Here is a 27,308-nt window from a genome sequence, read left to right as displayed (position 1 = left end):
ATGAGCTGTCTTGGGGAAGAAATGGAACTCTGAGATTTTGGGGACTCAATGGAGCTGAGAGTTTCATATGTGAACAGAAGAATTTTAATTTCTAATCCTGGATTTAACAAGAAGCCGATGAAGAGAAGATAAATCTGGAGAAATATAATCTCTCCTGATCATTTTCATCAGAACCTTTGCTGCAGTGTTTCGGATGAGATGGAGATTCTTCAGAGCATATTTGGGGAAAAAACATCCATTAATTTTCTATACCGCTTATTCCAATTCCGGGTTGCAGCAAGGCTGTAGCCTGTCCCAGCGAATGGCAGGCGAGAGGCGGGTACACCTGGAGAGGTCACCAGTCCATCGCTGAGCCAACACAGAGACAAACGACCATTCACGCTCAATGCTAGGGAGAATTTAGACGGAACAATCAGAGACAGAATATTTTAAACTTAGGGAATCACGTGGGTGAAAGGGTCCTAAAAACGTGTTTTATGTCCATCAAATTAGATCCTGGTCCAAAAAAACTTGATGCAGGCCTTGAAACAAAGAAGTGGCTTTACTGAGAAGTAAAAGGTCTAACACTCAACTTTATCCTGGTTTGGACTGTTTGCTGTCGAACTGATATTTTTGAAGATAAAGTTCAAGACAAATGAAGAAATTGATGGACGGAGGAAAGTTGTGGCTGACAAGCAGGTCAGAACGTGGAGATTGGACTGAGGCTGAAACTGGAGCTCAGAGGAACAGCGTGGCAGTGATGGGAGGTCTGGGTCTTTTCCATTTCTTTTAGCTTGATGCCTTTAGAACTTTGTATTTCAGCTGAATTTAGCAATTATGAATGATTCCTGTGTTGATAAGACTTTCTTATTTAGTCTTTTCATTAAAAAAAAACTTTTTAAAATAATTTTTCTGAAATAAAAACTTAGTATTAGTTAGTATTTTAATCAAACCTGGTTAAAACAACTGAACACAGAAAAACAGAAAAAAATCATTAGATTTCTTCACTTTTTACTAAACAAGCTTGCATTTAACCCTATAGGGCCATCGTAAAATATGTGATACGTACAGTTTCTCAGACATTTTTGCATCAATTTATGGTAAAAACTCCAAAAATCCTGATGGTTGTCTTATCCCTAATAGATACGAGGAAGCAGTCGATTATACTATAATTTTGACATATCACATAATTAATGGTAAATATTCCAAAAAAAGTAAATTTTTTTGTTACATTTTGTTATTTTTTTGATTCACTGAATAACACACCACAGATGAGAGGAACGAGTGGCTTCATATCCAGTAATTAGAGCACTGTACCACAACAGAAGGAAGTAAAGTTAAATTATCTCTGATACTAAAAGTAATGTTCATTTATTAAATTAATGAACACACAATACTAATGCTATTCTTGTCATTCAAGAAACATCAGGAACCTTATACAAAAGAAAAAACATGACCTGACAGAGCTTTTGACAGAGATTTTTCAGAGCTCCTGCTTAGGTCCTGTCCCACCAGCAGGTCCGCCTGGGGGCTGGTTTGGTTTGATAAACCCTGATCTACGTTGCATTTCCACAGCCAACCGTACGGTTACCTGGGAGGCGGGATAAAAGCCAGACAGAGATACACAATAGCATAATGTCATATGCCTTCCTTGAATTATAACAAAGAACGAGGCAGAAACTAAACTAAAACCCTGCCCTTCCTGCACGGATTCTCAGCAGAGTTGGGAGACGACTCTTCTCTTTTGCTACAAAGAATTGGCTCTCGGAGCTGGTTTGTTTGTGAACGACACATCACTAGTACCAGCGAAGCTTGTGGTTTATATGTGACAAACGAATTACGACATGGTTCTGATCCGTCTTCCGTCCATCAGCTGACCAAATACAAGACCATGACATGGTCGCTTATGTGGAATTTTTAACCTGAACAGAAAGAAAAATGTTCAACACGCTCAACTGAAATTGGACTTTATTTTGAAATCTAACATTACAGGAAGTTGAAAATATCATGATCAGCAGTTTCACATCTCAGTTTTAAAAAAAACAAACAAAAAATCAGTAAACAGCTGATCAATAGCTTACCAATACATGAGAAAAGTTTCACATTTCACACAATCAATTACATGATCGTTAATCAACAAGCAGGAAATGGGTGGAGCCTACACAGGCTGGTTCCTCTGAGGGCGTAGCTAACACCAACAGGTTTACAGGGGGCAGGGCTAATCTTTCGCAGTTACAGTTTATATTTACACGCATTTTTTTAAGGTGACCACGCTCACAATGATGTCACAGTTTAATTACATCACTGCGGTGAGGGAGCTGACGTCACTTTAAACTCATTTAAAAAGATTCAAGTGTAATAATTACATGTTTGATCGCAGGTCACTTTGCTAATAAATCTTATCAATTAAGTTTAAAAGTTAGTAAAGTTTTGTTTTTACTTACAGAAAGCTGAAAAGGTTAAACAGGATTGGGATTTAGTTCTTCCTTTAAGTTCTCGTGGAAACATTCAATAAAGATCTGATCAGAGATCAGTATGACCGACCTCTGACCTCTGATTGGTCTCTGATCTGTAAGTTTTCGTCTGTCACATATCAAAAGCCACCTGGCGGCTGATTGGTTGACATGTCTGAGGAGCACTTTTGTCCAATGAAAAGCTGTCACCAGACCTCCTCTGAGCTCTTTACATCACTTCCTGTGGCGAGATGTCCTCACTGGTCGACTAATGTGCTAGACTAGCCGACTATTCTGCACAAAGCCTACAAGACAGACAGACAGACAGACAGACAGATGTTAGAGAAGGAAGAGGTCAGGAGGTCAGACGACACCGAGATCAAATGTTCACATCGTGAACAGGAAGAAACTGATTTCAACTCATGACAACAGACCGAAGCCAATCAGGATTTAAATTTCAGTCAGCTCGTTCATCAGCTGGAACATTTAAAGACTCAGTTTTTATTGTTTTCTGACATTTTTCAGACAAATCCATTAACTGAGAAATTAGTTGGGACAGAATCAGCATCGGGACAGAAGACAAACATCTGGCAGCAGCGTTTTAGATGTGTTTGTTTAGGGCATTAAATGAAAAAAGAAACCAAATAGATGTAATCACTGAGCAGTTTCATGGTCATCAGTGGCTAATTAAACCTCCATCCGTCCATCCATGCATTCATCCGTTCGTCCATCCATCCGTCCGTCCATCCATGCATTCATCCATCTGTCCATCCATCCGTCCGTCCGTCCATGCATTCATCCATCTGTCCATCAATCCGTCCGTCCGTCCATGCATTCATCCGTCCATCCATCCATCCGTCCATCCATTCCTCCGTCCGTCCATGCATTCATCCATCTGTCCGTCCGTCCGTCCATGCATTCATCCGTCCATGCATTCATCTGTCCGTCCATCCATCCATCCGTCTGTCCGTCCATTCATGCATTCATCCGTCCATCCGTCCATCCATCTGTCCGTCTGTCCGTCTGTCCATCCATGCATTCATCCGTCCGTCCATCCGTCCGTCCGTCCATCAGTCTCAGACACTGAAGCAGTTTCTTCACTCTCTTTAAATCAGTTTTGACTCTCAAAATCAATTTAGACTCTGAATCAGTTTATTTTCTGACTGAATCGATTTAATATCTGAGTGAACAGGTTGAGTCTCTGACTCTAAATCAATTTAATTTAAGTCAGTTCATCACCAACTGTGATTAGATTTAATTTATCACCCCGAACCAGTTTAATTTCTGATTGAATTTGTTTAGTTACTCTGATTGGATTTAATTTCCGACTGAATCAATTTAATTTATGACTTTGAATGATTTTATTTATTTATGACTCTAAACCTATTTAATTTCTTATTGAACTGGTTTAGTCTGACTGATTTGATAACATTTTTGACTCTGAATATCTCTGAGTCGGTTCAGTCTGACGGAATCTATTTAATTTCTGACTTATTCTGCTGAGCCTCTGATTTAGAATCAGTTAAGTCTCTAAATGAACCATTTTAATGTCTGACTGAATTAGTTTAGTCTCTGACTCTGAACTAGTGATGGGCATTTTAAGTGATCTTTGAAGATGACTAGTCAGGCTTTTCAAAAACAATTAGTCAGTTAGTTGTGATGTCGTCGTGACGTCATCAGTGATAATAATAAAAAACTTTATCTCCAAATGGAAATTGTACAACATGTATGAGATGTTATTTGTATATTGTATGTATTTCATAAACGGGTGTTTTTTTATTTTTAACATTGTCTGGGCTACCTAAGATGGACTGGTGACCTGTCCAGGGTGTACCCTGCTTCTCACCTGCTAAATGCTGGGATTACTCCTAGGTGAAGCTGCAGTTAGCTTCAGGGTTAGCTCCCTTCACTTTACCCAGCAGTGGCGAAGCAGACACGGGACTCTGCTGGACCTAGAAGAGCTGTGTGGTGTTCATTGCTAAAGCTGGTAGCAAAACACTCACAGCTAAACAGGAAGTTTCTCACAGTAACTTCCTCTGCTCCGATGTTACCCCCAACATTCAATCAGTTTCATGCCTGATTGAATGTTTAGTCTTTGATTCTGATTTTATCAGTTGAGTCCTTGAACCAATTTAATCTCTGACTCGGAATGGGTTTAGTATTTGACCCTCAATCCGTTTCAGTTCTAAATCTAAATTGGTTTAATTTCTGACTGAATTGGTTAAGTCTCTGACTCACTTCGGACTCTTTAGTACACCGTTTGTTACTGATTGAGCTCAGTCTGAGCTTGAAGCATCAAATCAACATTTACATGGAAAAAACCATAAACATGTTGCTGTTTACATTTTTCACACTGCATGGTCGACAACAGAAAAGAAAACTGCATCCCACAATGCACTGCACACCAGTGAGTGAATAATCAGGCGATCCTGATCAGCCACTAAAAGGTTTGTTAAACTAATGAAGAGCACCTGAACGCATCATCAGTGGTGTGTTTGAGCTGCAGAAGCGAAGCTTTAAACACCTGTCTTGTAGCTGTACAGGTGTGTCACAGAGGTTGATGGGTTTAAAGCAGCAGCACAAAAACAGCAAGTTGAGGTGTTACCATGGTAATTAATGTTGTGACATTCACAGGTCAAAGGTCACACAGGTTATATGTAGGTCATGGCACCTTTGGCACTGTTGTCCAGGAAGACTTTGATGTAGGATGTGGGAACGTATCCTTCTTCCTCCAGGTTCCTCCGAACTCTGGTCCAACCATCACCTTTGTCCTCCTCCACCACAGAAAGTAGTTCTCCCTCCAGCATTGACAGAGTGCCCTCATTCTGACCTGCAAGTGATACAAAACAGATCCTCAGACCAGTGAACCACAACTGAATCAAAGCAGAACCACACAGACTCGACCAGGAACAGGTAGGGTAGGTAACCAGCTTCGTCGTACAACTTATCCAGATCCTGCATGTCTGGGTAAGTCAACCCAGGTAACAGAGAGATATCCTGGGTATGTTAATAACGCTTCGTAATACAGGCCTCAGCTTCCTGTTCATCGTTTCCCACTAAATTAAATAGATTTATAAGTGAAATATACCATGCTATCCTTGACATAGGATACACCCAGCTATTACAAAATGCACATTACACTCACATCAACTTCCCCTTTATATCACTTAAATGAACCTTCTTCTCATCACAGCATATATACATACATTTAACTCATATCTACATACAGTTACTACACAACAGATGCTTCTGATAACCATATATTTCAGAACCTGTTTTTCATTTCTCTCACTGTTTCACTCTCTACATATCTGAGCGTGATCTGTCTTCATAGCTGTCTCATGACTAGTACATTTTACAGCTGTGACACTAGCAAACCTCATAAATACTGAAACGTTATATAAAATAAAGCAGAGGCAGCGCAGGCAGCGAGGACCGGAGGGCCATATTTGTGCCACCATTTTACTACGGTGCATGAAAACTGCTTTATTTGATAGATACTAGAGCACCATTTGGGATAAGTAATTATCCAGAACCTTAAAAGGACCATAGAAGAAAACAGTACACATGTGCACAATGATGACGTAGTTACTTGTAGTGCAGCCATTGCTGCACCTGAGGCCACTGGATCCACCCACACATGAAAACATGTTTATGTGTAAAACGACTGACGGCCACATTCATTTGAAGTCATTTCTATCTTTTCCACCAGATGGCAGTAATTCTTACACTGTACCTTTAGATAAAGTTTCTCGCAGATGTATTTAATGTGAATCTTGGCCAGTTGCTGAAAACTTTAACCCTTTAAACTTTTAAATTGATGGTTAATCCAAACTTCAGATTTTACACTGCTGGTTACAGATGTTACAATACTGACTGTAGAAAATAAACAGTACCTTGAAATGGGTAAAGGGATTTACAGGTGCCAATACTCGGTAATGGTTCTTCATCTTCAAAGTCATCATCAAATTCTGAACTTCGGGACTTAAAGTGGAGCTCTGCGCTGTGGTCTTCAGTGTAACTTCCATCGGGACTGAGGAGAGAAATCACAAGTTCAGTCTGTGAGCATCAAGTCTGAGAACCTGAATGAATTAGAAATACAAGAACAGCTGATGTGGGTCAATAATTAACCAATCGTGTCAGCACCTCTCTCTGCTGGCTGGACTGCGGTTGTCCAGCTGTTTCATGCTGCTGCTGCCTGGCGTTGTTGCCTGAGAATTCAAGCCACAACTTCCACTCTGTCTCCTCCTGCAGTGATCAGACATCCTGCTGTCTGCCTCCGACAGCCACACCTGCAGTGACACAAAAACACAAACACACACACAAGGTGCACACATTAGCTCACAGAAGAAAATATCTCCTGCTTTTGTGTTTATACCCACTGTCCAATTTACCAGGTCCACCTTCTAGTATCGGGTTGGACCCATTTTTCCTTCAGAATTGCCTTCATTCTTGTCACAGGTTTGTCGGCTGCCTCCATGATGAGAATCTCCCGTTCCACCACATCCCAAAGCTGCTCTACTGGACTGAGATCTGGTGACTGTGGAGGCCGTTGGAGTCCAGTGAACTCTTTGTCATGTTCTAGAAGGCAGGTGGAGATGATCTGAGCTTTGTGACATGGTGCATTATCCTGCTGGAAGTAGCATCAGAAGATGCTCCACTGTGGTCATAAAGGGATGGACATGGTCAGCAACAATACTCAGGTAGGCTGTGCTGGTTAAACCAGGACACGCTGGTACTAACGAGGGTCAAGAAAATATCCTCCACACCACTACACCACCAGCATCCTGAAGCACTGATCCAAGGCACGATGGATTCATGCTTTCACAATGTGTCCGTCAAATTCTGAGCCTAGCATCTGCATGTGGAGCTGAAATAGAGACTCATCAGACCAGCAACATTTCTCCATCTTCTATTGTCCAGTGTTGGTGAGTGTGTGTGAATTGTAGCCTTAGTTTCCTGTTCTTAGCTGACAGGAGGCACCCGGTGTGGTCTTCTGCTGCTGTAGCCCATCTGCTTCAAGGCTGGACGTGTTGTGTGTTACTATTCTGCAGACCGTGGTTGAACTTGGTGGTGTAACTTATTTGCATTACTGTAGCTGATCTATCATCTCCAACCAGCACTGGATATTTTCTCTTCTTCAGGCCATTCTCTGTAAACCCTAGAGATGGTTGTGTGTGAAAATCCCAGTAGATCAGTAGTTTCTGAGATACTCAGACCAGCCTGTCTTTGTATATTTCTGTCAATGAGCAGATGAACAGGTGGTCCTAATAAAGTGGACGATGAGTGTAAATATGCAGTATGTTCACAGAGTGTAGAAAGACAACACTATTGTGCAAACATGGGGCTTCAACATTTTGTGTCTTCATCAGAGTCACCTCACTCTGATGCCTTAATCCATCAGTGAGCTCCAGCTCTTTCTCCTTCTTTTGCAAGTTTGATGTCCTTCAGCTGTGAAGCACCTAATACAACCATTGTCCTTTCTGGAAAAAGCGCAGAGTACCTTGATTTCATGTAGAAAGACAACACTCTGTATTAACTGTGTCAGCACCTGGTTCCTCCTGAGCTCCTCCTCCAGCCTCTGCAGATTCTGCTTCACCTCCTCCAGTCGTGGCTCCAAACTGCCGGCGTCGCCCATCTGAGGACTTCGTTCGTAAACCTCCCTCATTTTCAGCAGTGCGTCTCTGAAGACAGCAGTCATACATGAGATGTGAGGCACATCTGTAGGTAGTAGCTGGATTATTCTAAACAGCAGCCTTTTATTTATTTAATAGGCATTTGTTTGTTTTTTTGTTTAAAACCGTTAATAAAGTAACTTGAGTGGCTAAACTACCAGAAACACTGGACATTCAGGAACTATTAACTCTTATAAAATGTGGAGATAATGCTGTAATGGGAAGGTTGTTAGTGCAAACCCCACATTTTCCTTGAAGCCCAAGTGTGTTCCTACAGAGGATTTGGATGTTTAGGTAATATGAGAGTGGGCTCATATCATCAGCCTGACAGGAAGAAGGTTGCTGGTTCGAGCCTTGACTGGGGAGAGGTTCGAACCTGGGGGGCTGTGGCCTTTCTGTGTGGAGTTTGCATGTTCTCCCTGCATATGAGTGGGTTCTCTCCGGGTTCTCCGTACAAAGACATGCATGTTAGGTTAACTGGTCACTGTAAATTCTCCCTGTGTGTGAATGTTTGTTTCTCTCTTTTTGTGTTGGCCCTGGGATGGACTGGTGACCTGTACCCTGCCTCTCACCTGTTAAATGCTGGGTTAGGCTCCAGCGTACCCGTGACCAGTAATGGAAGAAGCAGTACAGATAATGAATGAATGGTAATATGAGTTTAATCAGATCTAGGAAATCTCTCCAGACAACATCTTTAGAGAATTTTTAACTGATGTCTTAAAGCAACACTACATAACTTTCTTACCTTAAAACTCCATCATTCTGACTTATTTTAATTGCATACTGACATTCATTATGTACATTTCTGGGGCTGTCATTAACTAGCTGCATCCTGAGGCTGAGAAACCATCATTCATAACTTCTTTTCCAGCATGTGAAAGTAGCTTTTCACTTTATAGTACAGCATCACACACAATCAACTGGATATAAACACACTGGCTGTTTTAAATGTGCACCATGGCTGATTTAGAAAAGAAATGCAAGAAAACATTATCAGAGGAAAAGAAAGAGAGAAAGTGGCAGAGCAAGAGATAAGACGAGTCAACATCGGAGTGACTTTTACTGACTGGATAGAGCTCAGACAAGAGGCAGGATGAAAGATGGATGCTGAGTTAGCCGTCGTGAGGGAGCACCAATATGTGGATCTTTTGTTCCTCAAAGACAGAATTTGGACGTATTTTTTTACCTGATGTGGACCCGGTTTGCTGGGAATTGTTTAAACTGTAATAACTACATACTACATCCCATGAAGAAATTCATGACTTCTGTAACCTCAGAGTGCCCTTCAATTCAGCTTCGTCCATTGTTTGTGATGCACCTAAGTTGAGTTAATAAAGACATTTTCATCTTGTAATGAAGCAGCTGGGTGTAGCTTTGACCAGTCTGCTTGTTTCTGTGCAGTGAAGCCCCCAAAACAGACATTATTATTATTGTTGTTGTTGTTGTTATTATTATTAGTGTGAGTGTGTGTGACCTCTGCTCTCTTTCCTTCTGTATTTCCTGGTTGATGTTGTTGATTCTGGCTTGAAGCTTCTTGTGTCGCTGCTCAGGTTGAAGGTGGCTGCAATCTGCAGGACTGGACCCCTGCAATAGGAACAGAACCAGTTCACATCATGCGATCTGATACACCTGGAAGAAACCTGCAGGTTAGGTACTTACCAGTTTTAGTGACAGCTGTCCAACAAGAGAGGAAAAAAACAGAACCAGCGAGGGGGACATAAAACCAGAGAAGGGGACATGGATTTAACAAAACATATAAAAAACGCCGACACACAGCTCTGAGATAAAGTGTGTGTGTGTGTGTGTGTGTGTATTTTGTACAGTGATGAGTACAAATATCCAGCTGTCTGATGTGTTGTTTGTCCCTCATGTGCTGCCACCCACTGAGTCCTGGACCTGAATCGCGTGGGATCTGGAGCGTTACACATGTCACTGTTTCCTAGTTATTACTGATGTTGTGCTGAAGCCCGTCAGCTCGACTCTGTCTCGATCTTATGAACCAGAAGTGCTGTGAGCATCATTTCGATATGCTTTAGCATGTCAAAAAATCTAAATTAATTGTCAAACTCATCACAATTTCAGTCGCTGTCAGACTTGCTATAAGTAAAATCGGATGCATTGATCAGTAATGGATGTTCCTCGATCTGACATCAGCTGTTATTTGTTGCTGGATTAACTGTACTGAGACATCCCAGTACAGAATAGTTCTGTACTGGGATGCCCCTTGGACCCACCAGTTGAGTGTTGGGAGAGAAGAAGATAATGGCTAAGCTCTCATCCATGTTGAAGGACAGCCCCCCTTCCCAACACCCCACAGCCCTCCTGAGTGCTAACAGCCCTGCAGAGCTCCTTCAGCCACAGACTGCTGCACCCAAAGCATGAAGGAGCTGTTGAAGGTCCTTGATTCCTGTGGCAGTTAGACTGGAATCCACCACTGCTCTCAGTAGACTAAGGCCCAGCTTACAAGACAAAATTCAGATATTTTTCCTTTGCATTTTTTAAATAAAAAAATGCATTTACACGACAACAGAATGAAAATTATGTCCGTGCAGGAGAAAATGCAAAGAGGACCAGAAACAATGTAATGTGCATGCCAGACCTCTAGTGGGCAGTGTAACTTTACAACGACATACTCAGCTATGTACAACATCCTCATAAAACCGTAGAACACAGCAGAAGCATTTACGTTACGTTATCTGGCGCGTTTCACCTCTGGGTCTTTGCTGAAGATATAAATACTTCTGCTTCAACAGACCAGATAAATTAAAAAAATGCAGCAGCGTAAACATGACACTGAGGTCATTGCTGTTGTGTTTTTCGCAGGTTAAGCAAGGTCTGCATGCACAAGTGCAAGATGACAGCACTCGCCAAGTACCAGAACGCAACAAAATTTTTACGTTTTACTGTCCCAGCGTTGTGGTGTAAACTGGGCCTAAAAACACACTGCAAGATAACCAGTATTATTTAATAATGTATGTGCTTAATTTACCTTATTTTTATAATTATTATATAAAAACAACAAGTGGGTTTCTGGGGAGACCCTGTGTGGAGTTTGCATGTTCTCCCCATGTATGCATGAATTCTCTCCCGGCTTCTTTCCAGAGTCCAAAGGCATGCATGTTAGGCTGATCTGAGTCTAAATTCTCTCTAGAGGTGAGTGACAGTCTGACTGAATGTTTCTCTGTGTTCTTATCTTATGTTATCTTAAGAAAACAAAGTTTGTTTTCTCAAGATAAGATAAATTATTCTGTCACAAGAAAGCTGTATTAAATTAGCACGGCTGCTCTCGGCTCCTGTAGTTAACTTTTTTTAAAATGCCGTCAACTTTTCGTGCCATTTTAACAAACTGATTATTCGATGAGTCGTGCACATCCCGGCTGTTTACATTTTCTGCCTGAGTCTGAAAGCGTGATCTGGATTAGACTCGTTCTCTAGGTGGGTTTACACCAACCTCGGCTTGATTTTTAACCCATCATCCGATGATGTCGCTGTTTCTGTTTGTCAGAGAGCTATGATTACAGGTAGGATGCTGCATTAACCATCATTTGGGGCAACTCACCAAGAAAATCTTCTGTTGTTCTTCTTTAAATCGTTCTACTAGTCCCTTTTTGTGCATTAATGTTGAATTCAACATGAACACATGTTTTAGAGGAGAATTCAAAACACTGACATATTTATTGTGTATCATGATAAACCAAAAAATACAGAAATATAAAAATATTAGTAATAGACCATATCCCCACGCCATGTCTAATCGGTGAGTTCAGTTTGTGACCACACAGTGTGTATGTGTGTGTGTATATGTACCCCTCTCTTGAGGCTGCGGAGACACTGCTTCCTGGTTCTTGAACCAGAGCTCATGAGGTCATTGAGCCGTTGTGTGATTGGCTCTCTGGAGGCAGGGGGCGGTGACTGGGGACTGTTAACCACGCCCCCAGGTGAAGGTGAGGTTGGGGGTGGAGGTGGAGGCTGCCGAGGGGAGGACAAGAGGGTCAACAACTGGACAGAGAGAAAGAGAAAGAGAAAAAAACAGTGTGTAACAGGTGATTCCTACAGGTGTTACTGCAACCGTGTGTGTGTGTCTGTGTGTGTACCTTATTTTTTCGTAAGAAGGGCCACAGCCTCCTGCTATGTCTTCGCCCCTCAACCCGGTTGTCGAGGTAACTAGATTCGGAGATGCTCCGCCTCATGGTGGCGCTATAATCTTCAAACTCTATGTCGCCCGGAGGTTCAAAGCCAGATTTATACACCTCCACCACCTGACGGGTGTCCTGCGAACAGAAGCAGCTCAGCATCAGACCAAGGCCAGGAAAGCCACAGGTCCAGATGCCATCAGCTCCAGGGTGCTCAGAGAGTGTGCAGATCAGCTCAGTGAGGTGGTCCTGCACTTGTTCAACTCGAGTCTCTGTTTGGGGAAAGTCCCAGTTTTGTGGAAGACCTCCTGTGTGGTTCCAGTTCCCAAAATATCCCAACCCAGGAAACCAAACCATTATAGATCCAACGCCCTGACTTCCCATCTGATGAAGACCATGGAGAGGATCATCCTTGGCCTTCTTCAGACCCAGGTGACCTCTACGCTGGACCTGTTGCAGTTTGCCTACTAACCTGGCATCAGGGTGGATGATGCCATCATCTACCTGCTGCAATGGGCCCTGTTTCACTTGGAGTCCCCTGGGAGAACTGTGAGAGCCATGTTCTTTGACTTCCCCAGTGTTTTCAACACCATCCAACCATATAATAGACACCTCGTCGGGCATTATCCCTTATCCCTTACATGCTATTGCTCCCCCCATCTTATCTTATCTTATCTTATCCTATTTTATTTTATTCAGTGAGGCTGCCTCACTGAACAGCATGTGTTTCTAAAGCTGACTGGAAAAACCAGACTGCTGTTTTTAACACGTCCAGGTCCTCTGATCCAGACACTACCTGAGCTGACTGGATCTGACTGACTGGAGGAGGAACATTGCGCTTACTTAAATTCACAGTTAATTGCTGTATTAAACGCTGTGATTCATTAATCATAAAGATCCTTTAATGTCGTCACTTTCCATCACGGAAAATGTCTGAACCATAACAGATCAGCACATGGACAAAAACAAACCAACTCAACAACTGTGTTATCGCTTGTGTTGCTTTGCTTCTATCCCAAGTGAGTAGCAGAAGAGGTGTGTTAGAGTAGGAACGGCATGGCAGAAGAAAAGTTAATCCCACCAGACAAATGGATTAAGTCACCCTTATCAGTTTTTTGTTTACAGAAAAAATTACCAAAGTGTCGCTGTTCTCTACAGTGTCCCTTAGTTTGGTTCAGTGTTTACCTAACATAACACTGAAATCAAATGTTATCATGTCAGGAACAGTTTTGTAATTGCACCTGGTTGTGTTTACAGCGCAACATGACGCCTCATTTAATGTTAAATTATAAGGATTGAAAAAGCCAAAAAAAAACAACAAAAAAACAAACAACAGTGTGAAATCAATGCCCTTTTTTCACCAGTGTGCAGTGGTCTGCAGAAGACACTATTTATTCCAGATTTATGCTCATGTTTCTTCATGGGTTAAACAACAGCTTTTCTGCAGGAGGACAGCTGGAAGTCAAAGCAGCGAGATGTTTTCCTGTGTTTCTAAATTCTCTACTCTGGTTGAAAAGTTTTATAATGTAGTTTCCAGAAAGAAGCCTCCCAGGTCCAGGTAGGGGTCCTATAGCCTTTTCATCTGTTTTCTTTGAGAGAAATCCAGAGTTAATATGAAGGATTTAACCACTGTTTACAGAGTGGATTTAGTTCGAATGGAACTCCTTGTTTGCTTTAATTTCTTTTTTATTATTTTATTTTGTCGTAAAAAATGGAAATAAATTAAAATTAAGACGTATGAAGAGTGTTCATATGACTTTACACTATTTAATTATACAATCTTGATTAATTTCTCAGACGATAATTGCATCAAGAAAATCTATAATAGTGACACCCCACACAGGAAACAGTCCAAACTTTCACTCTGGAAAGTAAACCGGTCCCAGTTTGATAAAACCAATAGATCTTCAGCGAAAGTAGACACCAGTCTTAAGTCTTGATGAGAGGAACGTGGTAATCAGGTCCATTCTAGATGTGTAAAGCTGATCCTAATGTGTCAGTCAAACATTCACAGAACTCCCACTCACCTTTCTGGGCTGGATGCTTTCAGCAGCATCTGTCATGGCATCCAGACAGCGACTCACTACAGGAAGAACTTTTCTCTCAGCCTCGGCTGACAAACGCATCGCCTCACAGACTCTCTCGATCCGCCGCTCCTCCATGTCCTGAATACGCTGCCGAGCAAAGAAACACGTCATCATACACCGTAGGGTTGTAGGAGGTGGACCACAGCAGGTTCACTGTCCTCATAACGGATGCAGCAGCTCAGGGTTACCTGAAAGATTCACCTGACATCTCTGCTCTCCAGGTAACTGTGAGCGTATTAGATATATGTTTGTTTAGATGTAAACAACCTCAATCTGTAGAAGTTGGGATGCTGTGTAAGATGTAAATGAAAGCATTCATTTACAAATCTAAAAATCTGATGTTTATAAAAATATGGGCTCATCTTAAATTTCATGGCTGCAACATGACGGGGCCAAAAGTCTGGAAAAGTAAAGTAACATTTGGAGAAACATATTGCAGCTGATCAGGTCGGTGACATGACTGGGTTTAAAAAGAGCACCTTAGAGAAGAAGAGTCCCTCAGAAGTAAAGATGGACAGAGACTGAGATTCAGATGAATCATGAAACATGAAACATGCCAGATCCAAGTGTCCAGGTCACCTGTGACTCCCAGATCCACCTGCTCAATGTGGTCTCCCGCTTCCCGAGAGGACCACATGACTCCACTCTGTTAGCACGAGTGTCCAACAAGGAGCAGCTGGTGATGCATGGCTCAATGTTATGTTTTTTATTATTATTTTAAAACATCTATGGTATTTATTTATTAGAAGATGGAGGTTATGCCCTCCCCTCCTGGTTAATAACACCACTGATCAACCTTCAGACTCAACTGGAGGTCATTTGCTTTCCAAATTGTAGAAGGTTCAGTATGTAAAGAGAGATCAACATTTGTTCTACAGTGCACCACTTTAGCCGCTACTGCCCGAGGAGGCTCGTGGAGGATGCTTTCATGGGACGAGACTGCAGGCTGCTGTCCAAGTGCAGGAATAATTAATTGCAGTTTGTACATGAAGCTGCTTTTATAGGATCTGAATCTCCCTGTGTGATTATTTATAACCAAGTTATCATTTTAAACTTGAGGACAAACGGTTTCAGTGCACAATGTAGTTATTATTTATTTATTTTTATTAATTTCTTTTCACATTCTGCACATTTGTTCTCCTTTCAGGCAGCTCTGCATTAAACCCTGACATGATTCTGGACTGTAAATCACTGCATGGACTCAGGAAGATTTCCAGAAATCAGTGTCTGTGAACTGTTGAAGAAATTTTACTTATTATGCCTTTTTGCTTCATATGTTAACTTCATTAAGGGTTTATTTATCCCATTATTTCTTTCATTATATATTCATTCATTATTTATTGATTGTTACTATAATTCACTTTTTATTACACTTTTTACATTGTACATTTGTACTCATCATGCTTTAATTCACTTTTAAGGTTTGTTCTCTTCATATAAATGCTCTGTTGAAAGTTCACTACGAGGGTAAGATGACCTTTATCTGGTCCTGCCTCAGACCCTTAGTCAGACTGGTTCTGGTGGTGATTCTTTCTACAGAAATGTTTAACTTTTGTTTTTCCTCCTGCCTCCCCAGAGTCTCTTCCAACTTCAAGCGAGTCGGAACGACCACTCTCATTACTTGCAAGTAATTTGTCTGTGTTCATTTCCCTTTAATAAAATTTGCTATACTTTTACTAATTCCAGACTCTTGGTAATTCTTCTACAACAGAACACAGCTCACCATGAACTGAATTAAATGGCTACCTGCATCATGAATTCAGTTTTATTTCTGCTACTACAGATTTAGAGGAGGTGTTGTGGAACAGCGGGAAGGACTGGGTCTGGTTTCATACATTCAGGACGCTGTGGGCCCAACTGGATGTATGAGGTTGCTTATTTGCATTTTTCTGTGATAATGTTGTTGGTGGTAAACACCTGTCCAGATTATTAGTGACTGCAGTCCAGATTTGTTCATCTTTGCCAGAGCGATCAAACACAGCCACTTTAAAATGTTTTGGTTTGTTTTTTATACTTTCTAAAATGTCACCACTTGACCGTGTGGCGACTTCACGCCACATAATTTAGATTTGTAAAATGAAAAATTCTTTGTTTTGGTTGTTCCCACTTCTGTCACAGCCTACTAGACTGGCCCATCACAGACAAATACCATGATATCGTACATGAGGCTGGTATCAGTGGTTTACCTGGTATATAACTGGTACCAGTGTGTGGTAGTGCTGGTGCTGGTCCTGGTTAAACTGGTTTAAACTGGCTACATAGTCTTTCCTGGACTCCTCTGCAGCTTGTTGTTTCTGCTGAGCTGTTTGTCGAGCCTGAAAACAGCACAAGAGTTTTAAACCATCCAATACGGACGGAGTTATTCATGAAATGCTGAGTATCAGTAGAATCTTACCTTCAGGGAGCAGCGCTGAAACACAAACGGGAGTTCAGATCAGTTAGTTATGACCACAGTGACGGATTAAAAAAACTACCAGCAGACAGCTGGTTGTGAATTCTGATGTCCAGGAAAGCGTACCTTCTCTCCATCCGTCTTGTTGTCCAGGTCGATCCTGTCAGAGACGTGCTGCGCCCGCTCTGCCTCCTTACAATCACGTTCAAAGCGACGTTTACTCTAAACAACATCAAGATGACAACAAAACCAGTGAAACTACATTACTCTAAGGTTGGACTTGTTACTGCCAGGTTGGTGTCAGATGGCCACTTACAGACTCCAGCTGTTTCCAGGAGCTCTCAATGTGCTGCTGAGCACGCCGGCCATCTTGGAAATGCTACAAAAGATACACAAACTGGTCAGACTGGTCAGATGATCTCAGTAGCAGTCCATACTACAGGGGCATCCACATCTAAATGACATCAGACATTTTATCTGAAGCCATTTCCAAGTTCTGAACAGTCTCTTCAGTCCATCAGAAGCTGCTGCCTAAGTATTAAAAACTGCTACAGGACAGAGTCCCGGAACAACCGGCCCAGAAGGCCAGGTAAAGAATCTTTAGATTTTCTTGAAAGTAGAGAGGGTTGGTTTCTGGAATTTATGTTGTTTATTGATATCTGAGGTACTAATTAGATTTGATCTAATCTCTTGGTGTCCGTAGTACGGCACCGTTTCATGAAAAGGTGTCATATGAACTGGACTAAGTTATGGGATTGTAGTCAGATTCTGAAATTTGGATTAAATTAGAGTTTATCTTTAAAGGTACAGTGTGTGAGAATTACTGACATCTAATGGTAAAGATGGGCATAGAAATAGCTTCAAATACTAAATGCATAATGTGAATGGATGGTGGCCATCAGTGGTCAAAATTCTTTCAGACATAAACATGTTTTCATCTGTAAGTGGATCCAGTGGCCTCAGGTGCAGCGATGACTGCCCTACACTAACTACTTCAAGAGAAGGAGGGGGGAGAGGGAGGTGTGCAGTCCGCCTGATGCAACATATGCACAATAACCCATACAAACAGTTGCAATAACTTATACGTGCAATAGTGAACTAGGAATCTGTACCACCTCTACTGTGTGCAATGCTTGTTTATATTACTTATCTTATTGTTATTTATTGCATTCTATTTATACTTTTCTTGCACCTTATTGCCTTTATTTTACTTTGTACCTGTATATATTATATCTTGTGCTTATCCTGCTTCACTGTTGGTGTTGTATTGCTGCTGGTACCCAAATGTCCCTGAGGACTCTCCAAAGGGATTAATAAAGTATTTCTATTCTATTCTATTCTATTATGCATGTGTAACATCTTCCTCTATGGTCCTTTTAAGGTCCATAGAACGATATGCCAAACGGTGCTCCAGCATCTATCAAACAAGGCCAGTCCTGCCGTTTTCAAGCTCAGATCATTCTCACTTCACACAGTTATTTGTCCATTCAGAGACACCGTAGGAAAATGGTGCAAAAGATATGGCAGCTGTCATGTTTGTGGACCCACAACAAGCAGATATAAATCGCTCATTTTAGGAAAATAAATAAAAAGTTATTTTAGTAAAGTGATTATAGAATAGAATAGAAATACTGGTTTTGATGATAAAATGTTTGGTAAGTTCAGTAAGTCAGACTGTACTGAACCCAGTTATTTAACCTTTTACAGCCTGGTACCTCTCAAACTGTCCCTGCCAGTCCTCCTTTTGGAACCAGATAGTACTTTAGAAATCCACAACCCAGAAACAGTCAACTTTAACATTCACAAGCACCACTTTAAAGAGGTGCAGAGATCCAGGCAGCACTGGTTTTAAACTGTCGAGCTGGATGTTTTTCTGACCAGTTGAAACTCTTGTTGGCCAAAAAGCCATCCCACTCAAAGTTTAGAGCCTTTCTATTTTTTTAATTCAACTATCTGACCTTACAAGAGTTAGGCAAAGCTACACGAGTTCTGAAAAAATCATCTTGAATATAGGTCACATGATCCTGAACACAGATTCACTCTGTGCAGTGTTCAGAACCAGTGGGTGGAAGTAATGTGGACACTGAGGATTGTGTCAGTGACCCAGTTTCTGAATGTTGTGTCTTTTGAGATGTCAGAAATTTCTGAATAAAACAAAGGAGGCCTCCTGCTTTCTGATTGGCTGCAGCTGTCTGAATGTTTATAGCAGCGCCTGCAGGAGGCGTGACTTTGTGTTTCTGTACTGGGTCAGATAGATGGCAAGACACAATGAAGCGAGATGAGCGATGTTTACAACCAGCCGTGAGATAATTCTACTGATGCTGCAGCAGGAAAACAGCGATGAAACATCATGTTTAGCCTGCTGTCCAGACGTTTTACGCCCATCTAAAGTCTTTCCTTGTAGTTTGTCTTCTTTTCCTGCAGTCGTCTGACAGAAATTAGTGAGCAATGAAAACTGGACTAAAACGAGTCACAGGCTCGTATTTGAAGCCCAGAGTTACTTACAGGAAGTGGACCTTCATGGTTCTGTGATGTAACAGTGTGATGAACCCTTAAAACTCAGCTAGATCGCCAGCACCCCATAGTGATATCACTTATTTGTCAGCCATATCTCAGGAATAGTAGTGTGTAACGCTGTGGGATGAATTGTGATGGATAGCTACCCTTTAGGTGATCTACGGAAGTGTTCAAGACTTTTTTATCCCATCCAGGTTTACAGTCCAGCCACTATATGTAATGTTTATAGAGACTAAATGGTAAATCCACAATGAGAGATCCAGGATGACACCATTATTTATCACATTCTCATAATTAAAAAAGATCACTACTATGTTGCTATGCTGCCTCTATTTAGACCCGGAAATTCTGTCAAGGTTTTCACCAATCAGAGAGCTTCAACTGGCAGTAATGTCCAATCAGGAGCAGCCAAAGATCAACCAGTGAGTAGAAAGTTCTATGTGTGTCTGAAAAGAAGAAAAATAATGCTCCTCTATGGCTGGAATAAAGCCAAGAAGACGAGTTGGAGTTGGTTTTGCGAGGATAACAGGTAAATCGCAGCATAAATAGCAAAAACCACCAGGAGAAAAAGTGGAAACATGAAAATAGTTTCTGTTGTGTGTTTGTCTCAATGCCAATATTTTTTTCTCCTGAAAGCCAAGACTTGAGAGAATGATGCAGATGAGAAAAGGCTTAGTAACTGCTGATCTGTGTGTTATTTCTGTTAGTTATAAATTCAGTTTTCTTGTTTTGGTTGGCCTTTATGCTGCTATTTCTAATGATACATTAATTTTTTACATAAGTTTGGCCACATAATTTGTCTAAATTTTGACTGGGATTAAAAGAGTTGCGCTTCTACAACTTCTCCATCTTTACATAAAAAATGGATGACCAAAGATGGCAAAAAATGGCAATTTAATGGTTACAGTGTTGAAATGTGTGTTTAATGAGACTAAGATCAGAATACGCTGCACAACTTGGGCTGATTAACACTTTAAATATGATATTAATGTATTTATCTATGTGGAGGATAAAATGATTTGGGATCAGTGAAAAAACAGATTTTGATATAGTTGTTGGCAGCTGTTGGTTGCCATGGTAACCGGATTCTTTGCAGGTTAAAACCTGTCAGTTTGAGCAAGTGTGTATTTGTGTTTCCTCACCGTCTTCCTCTCAGCCTTCAGCTCCTGAACGTATCGCGTCAGTTCGCAGACAACCTGAGAGTTCATGTTTTCGGCGAGGTCTTCTCTCTGAACCGCCAGCTCATTCAGCTGCTGCAGAGTCGCCGTGAACGCCACACACCAGGTGTACCTTAAGCAGCCAATCAGAGACCAGGAGACAGGCATGTGAAATGATACACACCGAAACCAGCTCATCAATCTGTGCATGAACTTCAAACACACACATTTTATTACACACTTGTTAATATCCACATTTCTCGTTCACTCACTTTAAATGCCCAAGTGTGTGTTCTAAAGGAGTGTTTTACTGTTAAGGTCTAGTTTTATAAAGTGACATGTTTACATTACAAGGTCTGGTCAGTCAGACCAGTGAGTTGCGAATTTGTGTGATGTGTTTTCTGCATGTGTAAATACAAATATGACTAAACCAAACTGAACCAAACAAACTAATGTTTTCCAGTGCAGCGACTTTGGTTTTAAAGAACTGGAGAGCATGAATGAATGAATGAATGAATGAATGAATGGTTGGGATGAATGACAGGTTGCCAGTCCATCGCAGGGCCAACACAGAGCCTATTTATTGTTTAGAATACAATAAATGAAGAACAGAAAAAAAAACAAAAAAACAAATCAAGCGCATATACCCACATACATGCACACCTATATCCACATATGACATACAGATACAGTATGTACATATACACATTTCATACTGACATGTACACTACACTAGCATACACATACATAACAGCATTTACCTGCACATACTGGTAAATAGAGCTTATCATGATGTTTCTATTCCTGCTCATGTCAATCTCAGCAGTTATGTATTCACAAACATTCTCCACAGCCACTGTCAATCTGTCCACTGCACTGTACTTTAGTCTTCTGTCTACATACAACGCTCTTCCGACTCCTTCTTTTTCTGCTCTGTTTATGTGGTTTAACTCATAACCTGGAATTTCATAGTCCTCACATCTACCAACCACAATCCAAGTTTCAGAAATATCATAATAAATCAACTATGTCCTGAAAGTTCTTGTTCAGACTACAACTATTGAAGTGAATTATTAAAATGCTGCCCTCTACTTTAATGCTGTTCTCTCTGTTTGTCGTTCTGGCTCTTCAGTAAATGAACATTTGTGCAGACACTTTAAAAAAACTAATTTCTTTAATGTTAGCACATGCGTCATTGCACTGGCATCTCCCGTTGCCATGACAACATCTACTTATTCTGAAGTCAAACCAAAAGAAAAGTGGACCCATAAGGCCTTGATGCCTTGTTTCAATGACAACATCATAGATGTGTTTTTTAACATCCTCACATTGTCCAAGTTTAAAAAATATTTCTTTTGAGGGGCTGAGAATGTGAGTGGAGAACACAGACCAATGAGAAGGACCAAGTAGAATGTGAATAAACCATACCACACCATACCATACCATACCATTCCATACCATACAATACCATACCATACCATACCATACCATACCATACCACACCAGACCATACAGCACAAAGCACACCATACCATACCATACCATACCATACCACACCAGACCAGACCATACAGCACACAGCACACCAAACCATACCATATCAGACCATACCATACCACACCTGACCATACCATACCATACCAGACCATACCATACCACACCAGACCAGATCATACCATAACACACCAGACCATACCACACTCCACCATACCATACCATACCATACCATACCAGACCAGACCATACCACACCAGACCATACAGCACACCAAACCATACCATACCAGACCACACCAGACCATACCATACAGCACACAGCACACCAAATATTACCATACCATACCATACCATGCCATACCATACCATACCATAGTATACCACACCACACCACACCACACCATGCCTTGCCACACCACACCAGACCAGACCAGACCATATCATACCATACCAGACCATACCATAACACACGATAGCATACCATACCACACCAGACCAGACCATACAGCACACAGCACACCAAACCATACCAAACCATACCATACCATACCATACCAGACCATATCACACCATACCATAGCACACCACACCATACCAGACCATACAGCACACAGCACACAAAACCATACCATACCACACCAGACCACACCAGACCAGACCATAGCTGACCATACCATCCCAAACCATACCATACCACACCACACCAGACCAGACCATACCACACCTGACCATACCATACCACACCAGACCTGACCATACTATACCACACCATACCATACCATACCATACCATACCATACCACACCTGACCATACCATACCACACCAGACCATACCATATCATACCATACCATACCATACCACACCATACCACACCAGACCATACCAGACGAGACCAGACCATAAAACACTTGACCATACCATACCATACCATCTTTATGTATAGAGTACTTTAAAAAACAGAAGTGTTGTACAGTAAAAATAAATATAACAAGCCAGAATAAAAACTGTTTATTAAATCTCTGTGTAAAAAGGCGTTATGAAGCACCGCCAAGAAGGGAGAACACACATTGTTGCATGACTGCCATTCTCCTCCTTTGTTTCTGAGTTGTGTTTCAGTTTAATGATAAAGAAGGAGCTGTGATGGCGTCATGCTGTTACGTAGCTGAAGCATCTATTACTATCCGACTGATTCTCTGCCTCTTAAGTAAGGTTATGGTTGGCTGTGGGAACGCAACAAGATTACAGTTTACAAACCATATCAACCCAAACCCTAACCATCCCTACCCAACCTGCACCCATCTGTGGAAACGACGCTTATGAATACATGGACGGAGGTGTATGTGAACATGGATGTGAAAGAACATGGGTGGGGATAATGTGGATGGAGGAAAAGGTGGTCACAGGAAAATGTGGATGAAAGAAAACGTGAAAGAAGCAGAATGTGGATTAAAAAAAATGTATAGAATTATTCTGGTGCACTTCAGAAGCAGATTCTCCTCCATTGCTGAGGTGGTATTTCTGTTCATGTCAGAGCAGAGCTGATCAGAAAAGTACTATTATCTTAACAATGTCAAAGAAATCTGGAAAGACTTGTGCATTTGTTACAGTGGCCTGGAAGTGCAAAACAATATTATATAGAGTGAAACACTTTTACACTTTCACGATACAAATTTACATCCACTGCAAAAATTTTACATTCTCACGATACACATTTACGTCATAGAAACCATATTCACGTTTACAAAACAAAAGTATGATGCACATTATAATAGCTATCAGAAACGGTGACCTCTGTGAACCTGGCTGTGTGAGGGTCACATTACGTTAGAAGAGTCCAGACTAAAGGGGTGACAGAGGTTGCCATTTCTATTTGCTATCAGAATGTATGACTTTACTTTACTAAAATAAGTGTTTTCAAGACTTTGTTTATCTTCTAAGACATGCATGCAGAGAAATTTACACTATCGCCCCCCTGTGGTCACAGATTCTGATGGGTCTCTGATTTTGGTGAAACACCTATCTTTGTTATTGTGCTTCCTGAACTTGTACAAATGTTCCACGTTAATGTAAAGTTGCTTTGTTGTTGGTAAAAGTGTTTAAACAATGTTTTCAGAACTTTGTAAAAATTTTTGCAGTTGCACGTTTGCATCAAGGATTGTAAAAATGTTTCACGTCTTGTGCAGCTGTTTCTTTTTCTGAAATTTAAAGTTGTTTAGTTCTTGGTAAAAGTGTTTAAAATGTGGCCCCTCTAAATGTGGCATTAAAAAAAGGAGGGGCGGGACATGAAAAACACTGAGCGGTGCTTCATGAACATGAACACTTTCTGACACTGGGTGGGGGCAGGTTGACGCTGTTTGTCTGCTGATGGCGTTGCGTTCGTTTCAGGGTGAACACAAGACACACAAAGAGCACATGAGAAATGACCTGCTGTCATGGCAGAGGAAGCACTGGATGTTATCTCCAACAACAAACACACTGTAAATTTAGTGAACAGTCGTCAATTTGACGTTTAATAGTTGGTATCCATGTTGATCCATGTTGGACATTTCCACAGTTGTTAGTATTGAACACTGAACGTTGACAGGCCTGATGGAAGTAAGGAGAATCAGAGCTTCTCCAACATATCCCAAAGTTCTTGTGAGCACAACGGCTGATTTTAGTAAAGAGGTGATATCAACTGATCCCAATTACCTAAGTGTGATCATCAGTGTCACTTTTATTTAAGGTATTAAAAATTCCTGTTTAACTTTTCATGGGCACAACCCACAAACTCAACTCTGCTGCTCATCCCACAAATGCATTTTACTCCACCAAGCACCAATGTCCTTCCTTTTAAGTTTATTTCTAACACTTTGTTCAAAGATGTCTGAACCACTACAGGTACACTCTACACATTGCACACCTTCCCACCATTACATTACCAACATTTACCCCGTCAAAGTTTCAATTAAAATGTTTTTAAAATGAAATAATTACTTTAACTGATAAGCTAACCATGTCTTAGCTTGTGTGCTAATTTTTTTATCCAACTTCCTGTCACACCGTGACCTCGCTCTCTTTCCTTTGGAAGTAATTTTTGTCGTCAGGGCTTAAATTGGGCCGTGGGTGAGCCCAGGCACATAAGCCCAGGCTGCATCATTTGATCTTAAGCAATGAAGCTTTTTCATGAATTTCAGTTTTGAACAATCAAAGAGAAATTAAACTAAATTGATTGACTGACCTGCTCTCATCTTCTCTGCTACGTTTTGGATGGTACTTCTTGGACAAGCTCCTGCAGCAAGACAGGTGGACAAAGACAGAGACAAAAGGACAGATGTACATTTCATCAGTGACATTAACACATTAAAACTGAAGACCGGTAGGAAACAGAGGGGGTGGAGAAGATTCAGGTGGAGTCCTCTGAGCAGGTTGTCCAGGATGATGGATATGGTGTTTTTGGTGAAACATCAGAAGATGTGTTAGAGAGGACGGTAAAAGGAAGAGGAATGGATGAGGAGATGAAAGGATGAATATACAACATGGAAACACAGGGATGAAGAGGTGATGATGAAGCTCAGGCAGCTTGTGAACCACAGAAATGAAAATGAGATGAGATGAGACAAAGACTAACCAGTAAAATATGACCTCCTCACACCAGAAAGAACTACTGGCAGTGACCAGGGTTCTGGAGGATGAGACGGTCATGGAGGAAGGTCACTGAGAGGAGGAGGAGGAGCAGGAGGAAGAGGAGGAGGATTAACATCTTAATCCTCCTCCTCTCAGTGACCTTCCTGCTTGACGTGTTCTATTAGATGTCCGTGATGATGATGACGGTGATGATGATGATGACAGTGAAGATAATGATGTTACCTGATCTGTGATGACGATGATAAAGATGATGAACATGATGATAAAGTTGGTGGTGATTAAGTTTATGGGGATGAAAATGATAATCATGGTGATGATGATGTTACCTGGACTAGCGTATCTCAACTTGATGTTAGTGATGAAGATGATAATGATGAAGATGTTACCTGATCTGCTTGGCATAACTCAGCTCTATGTCGGCTCGTTCTTTAACAAACTTGGTGTATCTCTCCAGAAAGTCGATCCCCCAGCTTGTGTGTTTCTCCAGGTTGTCATATTGATCCTGAAACATCAGACAGCGTCACTGATCACCCAGATCAATCAGTCTGATTAATACCGATCAAAAACATCTTTAACATTTCATCTTGTTCCTGGCTATTTCACCCGAATCTCACCTGGACCACATCACGTGTTTGTTTAATTTTTAATTTTAAAAGAAATAAAAACTATTTAAACTCTAGGCTCAGCCAATGACGTCACACCAGGTATTTTTTCCCTGGATTTGGTCTCACGGGATGCTGCAGCAGGTTCAATGCACGTGATCAGGACTGATTTTTTTTTTTAAATCTCTGTTCAGTAAAATTCATTCGAACATCAAGCACGCGTGCACACATGCGCGTGCTCAAAGAAAGATTGATCTCAGTTATCGATACTTTGATTAAACCCGATCAGTGAGGAGGTTCTTCTGTTGCCTCCATGATGCTGCAGCGCAAGGCGCTGTCGTCACCCATCGTGTTGCTATGGCAGAGCAGACAGATGCACGAGGGCCTCACACACACACACACATACGCACGCACGCACACACATCGGCAGCCCAGTTACCGGCAGGTGATGGATGAACGGTCATCAGATTAGCGGGTTCTGGTTTGGGCGGTTTAAATAAGAACGTACCCACAGCTCCGTGCCCCAGTTGCAGCTCATGGCTCCGGTCTGCTCCTTGCGATCCTCCGCTGCGGCTTCTCGCGGCTCCACGACAATCAGCGCGAGCTGCAGCTGCCCACCGCGCGCATCCCAACCATTACGCCGGCTTGTCTGTTTGTGTGGTGGCGTGTGTGTGTGTCTGTCTGTCTGTGTCTGCAGCAGCACGAGCACTAGACGTGGTCACGCACGGCGCGTCTCCCTGGCGAATTCTTTGTCGTCAGTATGTGTGTGTGAGTGTGTGTAGGTTTGTGTATGTACACGTACATATAGTAAAGCGCATGCGCAATGGCAGCCCCGCCCTGACGCCATACATGACAGCAATCAGCCTGCAGCGGAAAGCAGCAGGTTCCGCCTCATTGATACAGATATTGGGATCAATATTAGTGATTATTAGTTTTTTACTAACTGAGACTAAGAGCATCTGTTTCATCTCTCATTAATGATCATGTGTGTGCGTGTGTGTGTGTCTGAAAGAGAGAGCGCGCTTTGGCCTCACTCACACTTCCAGAGTCTGTGATGATGATGAAGTTGATGAAGTTCCTCACAGAAAGCTATTCGTTTTCTCTGTCCTCGGCAAGAACTGATTAATGACACAGATTGATCTCAGAATGAAAGAACAGGAGGATCTGCAGAATCACCTATGTTACATTG

The 27,308-nt window shown here is 41.6% G+C and overlaps 1 protein-coding gene across 2 annotated transcripts; it reads right to left on the bottom strand.

The window, feature by feature from the left end:
* Positions 1-1,930: 1,930 nt before the first annotated feature.
* LOC121649317 (formin-binding protein 1-like) lies at positions 1,931-26,910 on the bottom strand. 2 transcript variants are annotated; one of them, XM_042000055.1, is made up of 18 exons: positions 26,628-26,910; positions 25,904-26,019; positions 25,111-25,161; positions 20,379-20,526; positions 17,036-17,098; positions 16,846-16,941; positions 16,723-16,737; positions 16,514-16,642; positions 14,268-14,414; positions 12,202-12,378; positions 11,915-12,106; positions 9,767-9,781; positions 9,582-9,691; positions 7,984-8,116; positions 6,579-6,724; positions 6,329-6,465; positions 5,104-5,262; positions 1,931-2,737 (listed from the first exon to the last, which is right to left on the bottom strand). In XM_042000055.1, exons 1-18 carry the CDS (start codon positions 26,655-26,657, stop codon positions 2,709-2,711), a joined length of 1,893 nt encoding a protein of 630 aa, XP_041855989.1. In that variant the 5' UTR covers positions 26,658-26,910; the 3' UTR covers positions 1,931-2,708. The 2 variants fall into 2 exon arrangements, with proteins under 2 accessions (XP_041855989.1, XP_041855990.1); XM_042000056.1 differs by lacking the exon at positions 26,628-26,910 and adding an exon at positions 25,501-25,744 and having other exon boundaries at positions 25,844-25,909.
* Between the last annotated feature and the right edge of the window lie 398 nt (positions 26,911-27,308).

This window comes from Melanotaenia boesemani, chromosome 11 (assembly GCF_017639745.1).
Source record: "Melanotaenia boesemani isolate fMelBoe1 chromosome 11, fMelBoe1.pri, whole genome shotgun sequence".
NCBI classification, from domain to species: Eukaryota; Metazoa; Chordata; class Actinopteri; order Atheriniformes; family Melanotaeniidae; genus Melanotaenia; species Melanotaenia boesemani.
Note: the sequence above shows the minus strand (reverse complement) of the source record. Positions and strands in the feature narration are given on the sequence as shown.

Bases quoted from the DNA above. Each gene is read 5' to 3' on its own strand.
- LOC121649317 (XM_042000055.1), bottom strand. From the start codon at position 26,657: ATGAGCTGCAACTGGGGCACGGAGCTGTGG. The intron at 12,379-14,267 runs GTGAGTGGGAGT...TTCTGTTCGCAG, and splicing joins AAAGCATCCAGCCCAGAAAG to GACACCCGTCAGGTGGTGGA. The intron at 5,263-6,328 runs GTACTGTTTATT...TATCACTTGCAG, and splicing joins ATCCCTTTACCCATTTCAAG to GTCAGAATGAGGGCACTCTG.